Raw genomic sequence first — 17,316 nt, 5'->3', positions numbered from 1 at the left:
AAGATGGTGCTTTTCAACAAAGGAGAGACTGTGTCTCATCATTCTCATCGAACCAATCATGCTGCTTGCAGGTAGAGGGCCCGAGCATCTTCAGTGCAGATGTATGGACAGCATCCCTGAGGCACTCCGTCGTCCTCAGCGCTGCCTGCAAGATGTATGTCAGCAAGCTTGATTTCTAAGTCTTCAGCCAGTGCTGAAACAATGCTGGGGTTCTTTAGCTTGGCCACATTGATTCTTTTCATAACCTTGCTTTCTTGTGGTCGCCTCTTGGGTCTGATGCAGAGCCTCATTTTGGAGACAATGAGCCTGTGATCTGTCCAAACAATCAGCACCACACATGGCCTTGGTCACTCTAACATCCTGCCAATCTTTTCTCCTGACAATGACATAGTCATTAAGATGCCAATGCTTAGAGCGGGGATGCATCCAGGAGGTCTTATTATGGGTAGGCAGACGGAAGGTTGTGTTGGTGGTGAGGAGGTCGTGTGCTGCAGAGGTCTTCATTAAGACTAGGCCGTTACTGTTACACTTGCCCACTCCATGCCTCCCAATGACTCCCTGCCAGATTGCAGAGCCACATGCTATTCTTGCATTGAAATCGCCAAGATCAGCTTGTCGGTACTGCTCACTGCTGATAGTAGGGCATCTAGTTCTTCGTAGAACTTGTCTTTCATCTCGTCTGGGTTGTTCATTGTAGAAGCATAGGCGCTGATCAGGGTGGCTTGATTGTTCACACCCTTGGGTAGACTATCAAGTTTCCGAACAAGGCGACACCTGAGGGCGAATCCAACTTCTGCATCACGATGCTCATCACTGCCGCGACTGCTCCAGAAAAAAGCGTATCTACCTCCGGTTTCAGTTAACTGACCTACGTTGGCAAGACGAGTTTCACTCAGGGCTGCAATGTCAATGTTGTATCTTGCAAGCTGTCTGGCAACTAAGGCTGTTCTTCTCTCTGGTCTGCCTGCTGCAGGGTTGTCCAAAAGCGTGCACACGTTCCAAGTGCCAATGGTGAGCGGTGTCACCTTGCGTTTTATTTTGTTTGCTTGACCGCAAGATGGGATCCCCGCCAGCCGTAGTAAACTGACCAGGGTATAGTGAAGCAGGCAATGTTTAGGGCACCTTTTCTAGCCCCTTCCTCATTCAATGGAAGTGAGCAGTGCGTTCTTGAAGAGGACTGCTCAGTCGCCCATGTAGATGCCGAGTTTCACTGCTGCTTCGGTCAGCGGAAAACGACCATTAGACCTGAGCCGCCTGTGTGCAAGTCCGTGACTACAGCTCCCAGTGTATCCACACCTGCTGCTTCGTCGCTCGCCCATCACCATAGGACTTTAAGGGTTGCACAGGACACTGATGACGATGATGGTGTCGAGACTAGCGCTCGATATGGATTAAAGTGAGGGAGAGTGCGCAGTGTCAGCCTCACTTTTTCTTCCCAATTCCCATCTAGGTCCAGTGGCAAGACAAGAGTCAAGACGGCTGGAGATGGGACTAGGCACAGTGGATGACCAGGATGTCTTATGTGTCTTGTCCTGCTCTATGCCTTCCATGATGCTTGCAGAGACCGCTTTCTTGACCATTGGACCTTCCATTGGTCTCATCTGCTCAATATGTCGGACTCTGTCTTCACATGCTGGGATAGACAACTCCCTATCTCACCGAGGGTTGAGACCCGTTGGCTACCCTCACCTGGTTTAGCTGGCTTGTCGAGGCCATTGCCCAAGGTGTGGCTGCTGTCACATGCAAACAGCTACGGGGAGGCACAGGTGAGAGCTGAGTGCCAGGTGGGGACAAAGGGTGGACAAACCATCCTGAAAGGACGCGACATGTTCCCCTACCAGAGGTACTACCCCTCCCTGACACCCCATACAGCCCAGAATGAATCCTACAATGCAGAAGGAGGCCAATGAGACAGGATGTAACAGGTGCTGAGGGAACCAAATGGAAACTTCCAATTTAACTACACTCTTGCTAATCTGCCCGCTGCTGATACCAATACTTTCATGGACAAATGCAAGAGGGATCACTGCACAGTCCTAGTGCAGTCAGAACCATATTTTCTCATTGAGGACACCCTCAATAATATTACTACCATGCTGCAAGGGATAGATTGAGTACAGACCTAGCTTCTAAAGCTTAGCATCCATGAGGCATTACAGGTCATCAGCAGGAGCAGCAACAGATTTTTATTCACTTAAAACTGTAATCTCATGACCAAGAAAAATCGCTCACTCTGCAAACAAGCCAGCACACCAGCATGTCAGAAGTAGCACCGATAATATTCAAAAACTGATCAAATACATAAACAGCAACAGGCGATTCTATGACATTCATGCAGTGCTTGACCAAGTGTGGCATCAAAGAGCCCTAGGAAAATCAAAGTCAATGGGAATTGAAGGACAGCTCCCCACTGGTTGGTAATACCTAGCACAAAGAGAAGTTGCCTCATTTGTTAAATGCCAGTCATCTCAACATCACGACACCACTATAGCGCAAGCACCTTCAACATTTTAAAAATTCATTGATGGAAATGGACATCATTGGCAGGCCAGCATTTATTGCCATTCCTAGTTGCCCTTGAGGTGGTGAACTGCCTTCTTAAACCAGAGGTGTAGTTACACTGACAGTGCTCTTAGAGTGGACATTGCACAATTTTGACCCAGTGACTGAACGAAAATGTATTTCCAGATCAGGATAGTGAGCCACCTGCAGGACAACTACAAGGTGGTGGTATTCCCAGGTACATGCTGTTCTTGTCCTTCTAGATGGTAGTGGTCATGTGTTTGGAAGATGCTGCCTAAGGGCCTTGGTGACTTCCTACAGTGCATCTTATAGATGTTACACATTGGTTCTCACTTCACGACCAATGAGCAAACTGGCTGCTTTGTCCTGGATGGTGGCAAACTTGGCGCTGCACTCATCCAGGCAAGTGGACAGTATTCCACTGCACTCCTGTCTTGCGCCTTGTAGATGGTGAACAGGCTTTCAGAGTTAAGAGGCAAGTTATCTGCCAGAGGATTTGGAGCCTCTGACCTGCTCTTGTAGTCAATATTTAAGTGGCTAATTCAGCTTACTTTCTGGTCAATGGTAATCCCCAGGATGTTAATAGTTGGATGATTCATTATGATGCGTCATCCAATGAAAGATCAAAAGCCAGGTGCTTCCTAATGATTGCACTGTTCAGTGTCATTCACAACTCTTCAGATACTGAAGAAATCCATCAAGCTTTGATTAATAAGTGGCAAATTGCATTTAGAGACGTAATTGCTGGGCAATTACATCTCCAAAGAGAGAATCTAATCCCTTCGTACTTGATGGCAGAATGTCACTGAATTTTTTCCAATATCATCTTGAAATTTAGCTGGACCAATCACAAGAGGTCAAGAGAGTTAGAATTCTGGTGAGTAACTCGCTTCCTGACTCCCTTAAGTCTACCATTAATAAGGCTCAAGTCAGGATTGTGATGCAATACTCTCCACTTGCCTGGATGAGTGCAGTTCCAATAATAATCAAGAAAGCTGAAAAAGACAATCCAAAACAAAGCAGCTCCCTCAACTGGCACACCATCTACTCCCTCCACCACCAATACAGTGGCAGAAATATGTACTATGAGATGCACTGCAGCAGCTTGCCCATGCTCCTTCGACAGTACCTTCCAAATGTGTGACCTCTCCCATCTGGAGGAACAAGAACAGATGTGTGCAGTTTCCCCAATGTCATGCACAATATTCTTTTCCCCAATCAAGGCCTAAATTCTGGAAATCATTTCCAACTGTGAGTTGAGCTATATCAGAAGCCCTCCACCACCTAGAGGGCATTTAAGTTTGGGCAATAAATGCGGGCCGTGTCAGTGATGCTTAAATCCCAAGAACCTCAGAAATGTAGACAGTCCTTCCTAAAGCAAAAGTATCACTGGCTGAAATGAAAATGGGTCTAAGACTATCTGCAAGTGCTTAACAAAAGGATACCAGTTGTTTTCCCTCAAGCTTATACCAAGTTTCCATAGAACAACACAGAAAACCAATGATCGGGGGCTTGAAAAAAAGAAAAATTAATGTGACAAGAAAGGGGAAATCTTAATCGGCATCTGGTCAGTAAAAAGAAAGCCATACCAGTTGTCTTCCATACAATGCTGGTCTCTTGGATGGAAGGTAGAGGATGTGGCAAATAAGCAACGTGTTGTACCTCCTGTACTTGCTGAGAATGGTAATGGGTGGCAAAAGAACCAAACAAGGTGTCAAGGAGTGAGTGATCCTCTTATAAATTTGATAGCAGGATCACATTGGAGGTGGCAGAAAAGAAAGAACTAGTAAATGGAAGGATGGAAGGGGACTTCTCAGTTGGGATAGCAAGGGAATGAAAACAAGGGCCCAAGAAAATGAGTGACAAGATAGAGGTCTGTCTACTACGATACAAAAGGAGCCCTCAAATAAGGAGATTTTAAAAACGTGGAAGGTGACTGAGACAATATAAATTTAACACATTGTGCCCATTTCTCCTTGATAATTAGCACAAGGCCTGTCAAAGGCTAGCTGAAAGTTCAGTGTACAAGCTGCAAAGTGAACTAGAAAGTGAGACCTCCAGTTTATTCAAGTTTTGATTTCATGTATCCACATTAAAAGACAGTTTACTGACCACAATAAGCTGCAAAGGAATGACTTAATTGCTAAGACATTTGATGTTGGATTTTAAAAAATGCTTCCTTCTTTCAATCATACCTTGACTGCTTGTATACACAACCCCGCTCTTGAAATTCACATAACACTTAATGCAGTAACTGCTTCCAAGGATCACACTAAATTAAATCAAAGGCTGAGAGATGCTTGCATCTGTCGCAATGAAACTAGGAACAAACAGCATGTGCTTACAAGCTGAAACATTCACATATCCTTCCAAAAATCTCAGAAATCCCACTACATGTTAAATGGCTATGCAAAAAAAATTACTTCCAAGTGGTTCTTTTGTTTATGCTATATGGGAATCATTGCAATGCCAGCATTTACTGCCCATCAAGCTGATCTGAGCTACCTTCTTAAACCACTGCAGATCATGTTACATAGGCACACCCACCAGTTCTGAGGGAGTTTTAGGATCATGATCCAATGATAGTGATCAATGGGGATACAAGTTAAGATAGTTTCATACTTGGACTTGGAGGGAAACTTGCAAGTGATGGTGTTCACATGTATATATTGCCTCCTGGTAGAGATCATGGATTATATTGGGGCAAGTGCCATCAGATTAGCAAAAGTTTAATTCGGATAATTTTGCAAAATTTTTTAACTTATATGACCGAAGAACATTCAGGCTAGCTTTTTATTATTTGCCCTTATTTCACTGCATGTTACTAGAATTGCATTCAGTTAGATCTAGAAGTTTCAGGTTCTGAAAAGGAAAGTCACGACAACATTTCTCAAGCATTTTCTCACTATAGTAATCACTTTTTACATTGATTTATTTTGCTTTTACAACAGAGTCTTATTTGAAAGGAGTTAGAAAAAGACAGATAGCAAAGATGATCATCTTACCTGAAGGGTACTGAGAGTTTCCTCAAGAACAACTGGAGTAATTGTACAAATGATGAGAGTCCTTGCATTACCCCCAAGTGAGTTCTGTAGAATCCGGGTCAGCTTACTATCTCTATAATTTAAAAAGCCGCTACAAAATAGGAAAAGAAAGTCAAAACCCTTATCCTCTCCTACTGAAATACAAGTTAGTTTCAGTTGTGAATTACATACATAAAAACAGATCAATTACAGTCAAATTCTAAACAGCAAAGCAGCTTCCTACCCGGCTTGTCCGTCACTGAGTTTCTTAATAACTTGACCAAGTACAAACAAACTACGGTTGATAAAACATCCTTCTTTTAGGCGGACACCTAAATTAAAGAATATGAAAATAAATATCACCTTCACACAAATACATACAACAGTCTGAAGCAAATATAAACTGTTGTATCAGATTTAAGATGTTAACTTGGACCAAAGCATTTTCTGTCAACTTTCCACATTAAATATCCCCAATTCATGGAAGGCAGCCTGCAGCTGATTTTAACTAGCAAGAATCCAGGAACCTTTAAGATTTTAAAGGCACCAACAACTTATAGAAGGGCTAGCAATCAATGTCGAGTAACGTGCATGAACCATGGCCAAAGAAAGATTATGGAAAGCAAAAAAATGGCTGCGCTCATTGCTGACCTCTAAGCTGTACATTTCTCAGCTCAAATACATATTGGGACATGCATGTGGGATTTCTCCACCTGAAATTAAACACGACTTTGGGAATCTGTACATGTGCAGAATAAAAAATTCAGAATTTGCTGTCAATCATGCTATGTTCCAACAGAGATTGTGCTGAGGTTCTCCAGACTGCAATTAGAAATTATTAACCTGCAGTGGTGCGTGCTGATTAGTTGTTTTGTACATATTATACTTACATTTGCTCATAGTTAATGCTGAACAATATCTGGCCCTAAAACACAAATTTTATATTTGTGGGATGTCAATTTTAAAATAAGTTATGGAACTAGATTTCATGGTCAGCAGAGAAACAATGAGTTGTTGACCTCAAAGAAAGCTGCCCACAAAAAAAGAATCTAGTGATCTTTCTAGCTCAGATTTCACTTTTGATTGCAATTTAAATTCGGCACCACACAAGATTTTAATATGTACAATTATGATATCAGTCAATCACAAAATGTTGCCAGATAGTAAACCAGGAAGAAATTGCAAGTTGTCAAAGTAAACAGAAGTGACTGAATTATAAACAAGTGTCTAAAGAGAATTTAAATGCATGGACGCAGATATAAGATTAACTTTTAAAGTGACAAATTGTTTAATTGTAATTACGAAGCTAAAAACCCAATTACACCTTGTTTAACAAGATGCAACATTTTCAAAACTCACCCAGCAAAAGTGAGCATTTCTGCCAATACATGGATTGTTTAGAATTGCACTCTGGCTCGACTGAAGTCCCCACTAGAGGAGCATAGAATCACTACAAAGAGTGTTTGGACTATTGAGAAAGACAGAAATTGATTGATCACTTATGGTATTGTTTAAATTACAAAAATGATTTTGTAATAGTCTCCCTGCTGAATTTATGCTGCTTCCAATTCTATGTTCTATTTCTGCAGAAATAGAACATAGAATTGGAAGCAGCGTAAATTCAGCAGGGAGACTATTGGCAGAAATGCTCACTTTTACTGGGCGACATTTCCTACATCACAACAGTGAAGGCACTTCAAAAAAGTATTTCACTGGCTGTAAAATGTTTTGAAAGCCCTAAATAAAATGCAAGGTTTTTTTTAAATGTACAATCATATATCACTAATTTTATAGCAGCTGAGATCTGAATACTTCATGGCTATTCAGTTTCAAACGCAAGCTATATTTCAAATAAAGTTAAACTGCCAGTATTTGGCAGATTGTATGTCCCAGAGAACATCAATTGTACCCAATAGGGTTTTGCATAGCTATACTGGAACAGTTTAAAGCAGAGACATAAAATCAGTTAAGTAATGTAGGGCATTAAAATACGGGAAGGAACCTATCGGATAGAAAAATAAATTCTTGAGCAAAATATGAAGTTAGAAAAAAGAACTTGCCTTCAGCTCCTGTTTGGCTGGCTCGTTCACTGCCTGCCAGATCAACCAAATTCTGGAAAAGAAAAGCATGGTTGTCTATTAACCTAGTTCAAGTTCTTAAGTCAGGTACATTAAGTTACATCATCCAACGTTCTCCAAGTAAATTAGAAAACATCTTCCCCACAAACATACTCTGTCTCTAGCTTCATTCAATTATAGTAGATCAGTATCATAGTGCAGAAGGAAGCCATTTGGTCCATAAAGTCTGCACAATCCCATGCAGGTCCTATTCCCATAACTCCACATATTTACCCTGCTAATCCCCTGACACAAGGGTCAATTTACCATGGCCAATCAACCTAACCCACACAGCTTTGGACAACGGGAGGAAACCCATACAGACATGGGGAGAACGTGCGAACTTCACAGAAATAGTTACAAGGCTGGAATTAAACCCGGCTCCCTAGCACTGAGGCAGCAGTGCTAACCACTGCCACCATGCTGCCCTCAAAAATCCCAACCTTTCAATTTAATTAACCTAGGCCATTGATCTATTTCATATCAGGTTGTGCATTCCAAGCCACAACAACTCACTGTGCACATTTTTGCTTTTAAGAGCTTAATCGCAAGATTGCATTTTTACAAGGCACTGAAGGAATTATGGCACTGCATAATTCACAACATATGTGCAAACAATTGAGCTCCCCCCCGCCCCCCACCCCACAGTAATCCCAAAATGAATAAACCACTGCATAAATAAAAATTGATATGAGATCATGGACTTGCAAATTGCATGCAATGTCCGACTAACTTAATGGATTTTTTTGTGGCAAAAAAATTTACCATTATATATATGGACATTCAATTTCATTATGATTCCACATAAGACACTTAGCAAAAACTAATATGATAAGACTTGAGGTAATTGTGCACTGCAAATTGTCTCTAATGACTCATTTTCTAACAATGGATCAGTATTCCATTAGACGGGTGGTTAGGTTCCCCCCCCACCCACACGCCAGACCTATACTAGAGCTTCAGTTCACCACAATATTTTTCATTTAAGTCATTGAGAAAAGATCCATCCAAAGATTGATGACACCATGCTACATGGCACAATATGTGGTACGATGTAACAAAAAGTTGCAAAGGAACATTGATAGATTAAATTAGTGGGTAACAGCAGAGAGGGGGAGGAGTTTGAACTCTAGGGTGATTGGAGGATTTCCTAAAAATGGTCAGATACTAGGAATGGAAAAAAAATAAAGTATAGCACAAGTTAGGACAACTTTAAAATAATTTAAAAAGGCTAACTTTTATCCAAAGTAGTTTAGAACACAAAGTAGAAATTAAAGATAGAGCTCCGATTAAACCCTTACTGCATTCAGGACACCACAACCTAGGAAGGGCACATTGACCTTGGTAAAGTGCCGATACACCACAATATCACTGGATTCTGAAGAGTTAAATTACAAGGACAGGTTACATAACTTAGACTTCAGCGTGTTCCTTTTGTATAGGTTAATGAGTGAACTGAAGTGCCTGAAATTGAAAATACTATTTTCATCGTTAATATAAGGGGACATTAACTGTTAAATCAAGCTAGGCAGTTTGGGATGATGTCACAAAGTACTTCACACAAATATTAGCAGAAACATGGTCCGCTATCCGGCAACAACAATTGTTGCGGCAGGGCAATTCAAAGTTTTAAAAATGTGATTCACAAATTTCTGTTAGGGGACTGTATTAAGTGATATGGAGTTAAGGCTATTAAACAAAGATGCAGATCACCCTCCCCAGTTTAATGGAAGAATCTGGTTCAAGGAACTGATGGCGGTAGACAGAGGGGAACTGGTGGATGTGGTGTTTTCTAGATTTTCAAAAGGCGTTTGATAAGGTGCCTCACAAAAGGTTACTTCAGAAGGTTAGGGTGCACGGAGTTGGGGGTAAAGTGTTAGCGTGGATAGAGGATTGGTTGTCTAATACGAGGCAGAGAGTTGGTATCAATGGGTGCTATTCTGATTGGCGGTTGGTGACTAGTGGAGTGCTGCAGGGATCGGTGCTGGGGCCTCAGCTATTTACCACTTATATAGATGATCTGGAGGAGGGGGCTGAGTGTAGGGTGACGAAATTTGCTGATGACACAAAGATGAGTGGAAAAGCAAATTGCGCGGAGGGTGTGGAAAATCCGCAGAGGGATCTAGATAGGCTGAGCGAGTGGACAAAGACCTGGCAGATGGAGTACAATGTTAGCAAATGTGGTTATCCACTTTGGCATAAACAATAGTAGGAGGGATTACTATTTAAAGGGCGAAAAGCTGCAGCATGCTACGGTGCAGAGGGACCTGGGGGTCCTTGTGCATGAGTCACAAAAACCCAGTCTGCAGGTGTAGCAGGTGATCAAGAAGACGAATGGTATACTGGCCTTTACAGCAAGGGGGATAGAATATAAAAGCAGGGAGGTCTTGCTGCAACTGTACAGGGCATTGGTGAGGCCGCAGCTGGAGTACTGTGTGCAGTTTTGGGCGCCGCACTTGCGCAAGGATATTTTGGCCTTGGAGGGAGTGCAGAGGAGGTTCACTAGGCTGATACAAGAGATGAGGGGGTTGGACGATGAAGAGAGACTAGACCGGGTCTGTACTCTTTGGAGTTTAGAAGGATGAGGGGGAATCTTCTAGAGACGTATAACATAATGAAAGGGATGGATAGGGTAGAGGTAGAGAGATTCTTCCCACTTAGAAAGGATAGCAGGACTAGAGGGCACAGCCTCAAGATGGGGGGGGGGGGGGGGGGGGGGTGCGCAGTTTAGATCAGAGTTGAGGAGGAACTTCTTTATTCAAAGGGTGGTGAATCTCTGGAATTCTCTGCCCGTTTGAAGTGGTGGAGGCTACCTCGCTAAATATATTTAAGTCACTGGTAGATAGGTTTTTGACAGACAGGGGAATTAGGGGTTATGGGGAGAAAGCGGGAAAGTGGAACTGATCCATTTCAGATCAGCCATGATCTTATTGAATGGCGGGGCAGGCTCGAAGGGCTAGATGGCCTACTCCTGCTCCTATTTCTTATGTTTTTATTTTCTTGTGGCCTATCATTATTCCTTTGTTCATATCCATTCCCCCAAGCATGATAAAACGGGCTTCACCTTTTATATATATTCAAAAGATGAGCATGTCACTGGGAAGACCAGCATTTATTGAGCATCTCTAAATGTCCTTCAAGAAGTAAGAGAGTCAATTTATTTGTTTGCTAAGCCATTTTAGATGGCAGGCAAGAGTCAACCATATTGCTGTGGTTCTGCAGTCACATTCTGTATGGGGCAAGAACAGCAGATTTCTTTTCTTAACGACATTCATGAATGAGATGGGTTTTTAAACAATTCAGTACGTTCAGCCACCAATACCGATATTAGCTGCCTAATTCCAAGTTTAACAAAATCTCAAATGCCCAACCCCCAAATTTGGGTTTGAATTTCTCGCCAGATCCTTAGCCCAAGCCTCTATTATTAGACCAGCTAAGATAACAATCATAGCAGTTTGATTATGTGAAAATCAAATGCTGTTTTGCAGTGAAAGCAGAACAGCGCCCCCACCCCCTGCCAAATGCTTCAAGGGGACTGGAGTACAGAAATAAATTACTCCTGCTATAACTGCACAAGACTAGTCCTGCGCACAATTTTGTTTGCCATATTTAAATGGAGGGTAACCTTGCATTGGGGCATTACAGCAGAGGCTCACTAAAATAGTCCCCAAAATGAGTGGGTTGTCCAATGATGAAAGGCTGAGTAAACAGCCCAAGCTCTCCCAAATTTAGAAGAATGAGAAGTGATCTAATTGAAACCATATTTTGAACGGACATGACAGGTAAGAACATAAGAAATAGGAGCAGGAGTAGGAGTAGGCCATCTAGCCCTCCGAGCCTGCCCCACCATTGAATAAGATCATGGCTGATCTGAAATGGATCAGTTCCACTTTCCCGCTTTCTCCCCATAACCCCTAATTCCCCTGTCTGTCAAAAACCTATCTACCAGTGACTTAAATATATTTAGCGAGGTAGCCTCCACCACTTCAAACGGGCAGAGAATTCCAGAGATTCACCACCCTTTGAGTGAAGAAGTTCCTCCTCAACTCTGATCTAAACTGCCCCCTCCTTATCTTGAGGCTGTGCCCTCTAGTCCTGCTATTCTTTCTAAGCGGGAAGAATCTCTCTACCTCTATCCTATCCATCCCTTTCATTATCTTATACGTCCCTATAAGATCCCCCCTCATCCTTCTAAACTCCAACGAGTACAGACCCAGTCTATTTAGTCTCTCTTCATAGTCCAATTCCCTCATCTTCGGTATCAGCCTAGTGAACCTCCTCTGCACTCCCTCCAAGGCCAAAATATTCTTGCGCAAGTGCGGTGACCAAAACTGCACACAGTACTCCAGCTGCGGCCTCACCAGTACCCTGTACAGTTACTGCAAGACCTCCCTGCTTTCATATTCTATCCCCCTCGCTATAAAGGCCAGCATTCCATTCGCCTTCTTGATCACCTGCTGCACCTGCAGACTGGGTTTTTGCAACTCGTGCACAAGGACTCCCAGGTCCCTCCGCACCGTAGCATGCTGCAGCTTTTCGCCCTTTAAATAGTAATCCCTCCTACTACTATTTCTGCCAAAGTGGATAACCTCACACTTGCTAACATTATACTCCATCTGAACACTGAAAAATTGCTTCCCTTGACTGGGGAAATTGATCAAAGCCAGAATTTTCCATTCTGGAGTTTGCAAATGTGCAAGGAGTAATTTCTGCTCCAGGCACAGGACAGATCGCATGATCTTATGCAGTTCAACTAATTAAATATGCATTCTGAAGAAGCTTGCTAATTCTAATGCAAGGTAGGTAGGAGGTCTCCATCCTGCAATTACCTCATGGGGTTGAGGATCCAAGCATCTTTAAAAGGGATCCAGGCAGCCTGCACAATCCCTCCCACCTTTGCCTGACTACTGTTCTACCCTTCACTGGGCATCCTGTATCGCCATATTATTCAAGCAGAGGTTAGCAATTACACAAGCTCCTCAAAGAGAAAAATGCAGTGCAAATTATTCACAGAAGTCTACCTCACCAAATGCACACCACTTATGTGCAATCATAAAAGTGAATGTTCTAATGTCTCACTGGCAGGAAACTTAATACCAGTGTGCTGCCTTTTAGTTAGCATGCACGACATGTTAAGCATACAAAAGGGCTTCTCAACATTGTTCAATTACCTTTACAGTCACAAGAACTCAATTGCTAAAGTTCATCCCAACTGGGAAAGTGAGTTTTGGCCTGATGCCAAATTAAGTTCCGGGTCTGCCAAGCTTCCCATTGTTGACAGGGCCAGAAATGTTACCCACAGAACTGAGCCTTGCTAGACATTTTTCATTATAGTCCCAAGCATTGATCTTGAGTTAGCTGCGTACCTTCTCAGCCTAAGTAATTCAGCTATATTTGCCCTTAGTTTTGACATTAATGCTCAACTCAAACATCAACATCATTCAGTAACTGATATATGCAAATCAAGGCAAAAAGTCATTCAAGTTTTATACATAGCCATGGGGTACCTATTCAAGCCAAGCAACCAAAGAGATTCTCATTATGGTTAACTCACATTAAGATGTGGATCTTCTATTGACTTCAGAAAAATACAATAACTTACCAGATGTGCAACCATAATTGCTTCATTAGTTACATCCCTGCTTTCCACAATCTGAAATCAGAGCCCATAAAATTAAAATGGCTGAACTTATTTTAAAGCCTGAACCATAAGTACTCCAAATATCACTGATGTTACAGGTTATATTAACCATGAATGGCAAAGTATAGCAAATCAAACCAATATTTCAATAATTTCTATTTAAACTTAATGATAATTGGCAGCATATACAATACAAGTACTTCTACACAAGATTTAACAAATGAGCCTGTCACAACTTTTGTCCTTTTACATGTAAGTGGACAAAGTAAAAAAGACATTTTATAAATGAGCCAATTTATGCCAATACTCCACTTTCATCATTTAAAGACGTCACATTAGTGCATGGATTCATAATGGGGTTAACTGTGAAGTACATTCCACAATGGGTCAGAAATAACTGCGAAGGTCTTTCACATTATACCTTCTCATTCTGCATTAGTATAGATAAACAATTAATTGAAGCACTCCAGTTTTCTGAATAAAATGATTTTAGTGTAATCACAGATGATTGTCACATAAAATGCCCCATTTGGAAGTAACGGTTCTGTTGCTACTTTCACAAGACAATTATGCATTAATATATGACTATGCTACAACTGCAGTTATATAATGTAGTTTTTAAATATTGATGCATTTGTAGAAAGATTAAGACCCAGAGAGCAAGAACTAGATTATGGTGGCCTTAAAAATTTGTTGCTGAAAAAGGCTTTTCAGTACAAATAAAAATTATAGCACTGAAAGTCTATAGAAGTGGGGTGTGGGCAACAAGTTCATCACCAGAAAAGAATTAACCAAACATTTATAAAACTCAGTCTGGCTGCATGAAGAAATGTAACTTTGAAAAGCAACTTCACTCATGACTTGCTTTTAAAATATGTTAACATTATGACTTTTTCATGCTGCCCAACATAGCACTGGACCTGTAGGAACACTGCAAGGTCAAAGACTGAAAACTTTTCTCTATCAACTACTTCATTGCAAGAATTTTAAAAATAACTTTTGCCTCACGCTTACAGGCATTGTGACAATGCAAGAATGACTACCACAGATGTATACCAGTAACTTAGACCAGATGTGTGCTATCTTGCCACATGATAGCATCTTGAACCCACAAATAATTGCATAAATATTTTTCCCTTTTGATTACCAAGCAGCATGGATAAGCTTACCAATGTATTATACTTTAAGATCAATACTATCAGTATAGGTTGTTTAGTATGCTTGCAGCCATTGTTTGGTGATCTTTAGTTGCCCTTTAGATAGTACTGGTGAGCGTTCTTCTTGAACTGCTACAACCAATGTGACCAAACTACACCTACAGCTTCAGTCAATAGCAAATTGCAAGATTTGGGTCCATGAACAATGAAAGAACCTCAATATACGTCTAAATCAGGATACTGTACGAATTGGAAGTAATGGTAGTTTTATATACCTGTGCCCCTTATGACCTCCATCACTTGGAAGGCCAAGGTTTAGGATGAGATTTGAAACCAACATCACATGGACATAAAAGGTTCATTAGGACAGTTGAATAAGAGTGGGGGAATTTCTGCTCCATGTCCTACATAATAGCTCTGTCTCAAAACAACAACTTTTTAATTACCCACATCGTTACTTGTGGTGCCTTACTGGACTAGGCGCCCTGCTGCCCTACATTATAGTGACCATGTTTCAGAAGTATTTCATTGCAGAGACATCCTGAGGACAAAACATGCGTGCAGACTGTGCAAAAATAACTATTTCTATGGACAATTGTATCTTACCAGTCTAAAAATTGTATGTGACCGACTACTGTGCTCATTCATTTTGGTTTCTCCGTAATGCCGGTTTTCTGAAGAGAAAAAACCCCAGAATAACTTCACTTTAAAGTAAGGCATCAGGTTTCCATACTAAATAACAAGGCAATGCAAAATGTCACAGCAAGCAGGGCTGTTTGTGTGGGGTTAGGAACCTTATTTTACATAAGTGCTCATCTCAGTTAGTTAAAGATGTCAACACTGGGAAACAAAAGCATTTATTCTGAGCATGCTCACCTCTCCCACATGATATAAAACAGGTTAAATGCACAGAAATACTTCACACAACGCAAGAGAGCATTTTTTAAAAAGTGGATATACAAGTTTAAAAGATGAATGGGTCATTGTTAGAGACAGGCCAATTGAGACCAATTCTCACTTGAAATTTGATATAAACCATCAAAATTCATTGTACTTGCAACAACTTTGAGCCCAAAATCCAAAAGATGATGTTAACCCCAAGCGCTATATTATCAAGTGACCCTGGTTAGCTTTTATTTCAGAAGGTTCCAAAACATACTTGATGGTAACAGCAGGTAGGCCAAGGATACATCAAAAAGCAAGTGACTGAATGTTAGGGCAAACATGCTCAGGGAAATCTCAGATGATTTTTGTCCCCAAACAAAATTGCAATGCCTTCAAAATTGGGTGCACAGAAAATAAGAGGGGCAAGTCTGTGTCAACCCAGAAGTGAAAAATTGTTATACGTGGAACTCCAAATACTAACCTGATGGCAATGGTTTGACAGAAGTTTAAGCTATTGTGTTACATGGATAACTACTGAAATCCTAATTTTAAAAATTAATGTCATTCTTTTGCAGAAATTAAGCAACAACTCTACTGTCACATAAATCTTCAAATAGGTTTTATTACATAACGTCATTAAAAACTGGTATAGATACAGACTACCAAGGAATTAGAAAGCCAACTTATAGATACTGCTTTATTTCCCAAACTCCATAGCAAATTTCATGTCAGCTGTTACTTGTTCCACTCAAGACCTGAACACAGACAATATAAGTGTAGTACTGAAGAAGCACTGCACTCCTTTCTGGTAGGACGTTAGAAAGAGGCTCTGCCTCAGCAAATGCAAATAGTGTTCGGTTTCAAAAAGATATTTGAAGGGGAGCAGAATTCACCCCAGTGACCAGGACCAGTGTAAAGAAACACTCAAAACCATTTTACCATTATCACTGCTTTTGCTAGTTAGTTACTTTTCCCCAGGTAAAAAATAGACGGCACCTCAAAACAGCATTTCATTCATTGCAAACTCTTTGTAATGCTATAATAGGAACAAAATAAATTAAATCTTCCTTTTTCAGTTTGACTTTTTCCTAAATTGAAAAACCTATTTGTGCAAGTGTCACATCCTCAAAATTTCCCAAAACACTTTGCCTTAAATATATTGAAGCTCAGGCATTTGTTAATATTGAGAAATGGCAGGTAACCTGAAAATAGAAAGACCCTAACAGTGAATAAAAGACATTTTTGATAGTATTCATCGAGGAATATTGATTAGAAGAGAAAAAAAAAGTTCTTGGAACAGAACAATGGAATCTCTTGCTTCTAAACAGACATGGTGCAGTCTATCATTTGAAAGACAGCAATGCACATAAGAACATAAGAAATAGGAGCAGGAGTAGGCCATCTAGCCCTTCGAGCCTGCCCCGCCATTCAATAAGATCATGGCTGATCTGTCGTGGCTCAGTTCCACATTCCCGCCCTCTCCCCATAACCCTTAATCCCCTCTCTCATCAAAAACCCATCAACCCGCGTCTTAAAAATATTTAGCGAGGTAGCCTCCACCACTTCAACGGGCAGAGAATTCCAGAGATTCACCACCCTTTGAGTGAAGAAGTTCCTCCTCAACTCCGTTTTAAACCGCCCCCCCTTTATCTTGAGGCTGTGCCCCCTAGTCCTACTGTCTTTTTTGAGCGGGAAGAGTCTCTCCACCTCTATCCTATCCATCCCATTCATCATCTTATACGTCTCAATGAGATCTCCCCTCATTCTTCTAAACTCTAACGAGTACAAGCCTAGTTTATTCAGCCTCTCCTCATAGCTCAACCCCCACAACTCCGGCATCAGCCTAGTAAACCTCCTCTGCACTCCCTCCCAGGCCAAAATATCCTTGCGTAAGTACGGCGCCCAAAACTGCACACAGTACTCCAACTGCGGCCTCACCAATGCCCTATACAGCCGCAGCAAGACCTCCC

General features: G+C 41.4%; 1 protein-coding gene across 1 annotated transcript in view; it reads right to left on the bottom strand.

Moving 5' to 3' along the window:
- The window catches only part of cenpe (centromere protein E), a 152,388-nt gene that overhangs the window by 122,658 nt on the left and 12,414 nt on the right, over positions 1-17,316 (bottom strand). The window contains exons 7-11 of the mRNA XM_080189587.1: positions 15,068-15,135; positions 13,266-13,316; positions 7,607-7,658; positions 5,791-5,878; positions 5,529-5,658 (exon numbers count right to left, since the gene is read on the bottom strand). Coding sequence (XP_080045713.1) covers positions 5,529-5,658; positions 5,791-5,878; positions 7,607-7,658; positions 13,266-13,316; positions 15,068-15,135 — 389 coding nt within the window. The remainder of the gene's footprint in view (positions 1-5,528; positions 5,659-5,790; positions 5,879-7,606; positions 7,659-13,265; positions 13,317-15,067; positions 15,136-17,316) is intronic.

This window comes from Carcharhinus amblyrhynchos, chromosome 5, assembly GCF_965287045.1.
Source record: "Carcharhinus amblyrhynchos chromosome 5, sCarAmb.v2.hapA, whole genome shotgun sequence".
Taxonomy (NCBI): Eukaryota; Metazoa; Chordata; class Chondrichthyes; order Carcharhiniformes; family Carcharhinidae; genus Carcharhinus; species Carcharhinus amblyrhynchos.
The sequence above is the reverse complement of the archived record's forward strand: the minus strand, read 5'-3'. Positions and strand labels throughout refer to the sequence as shown.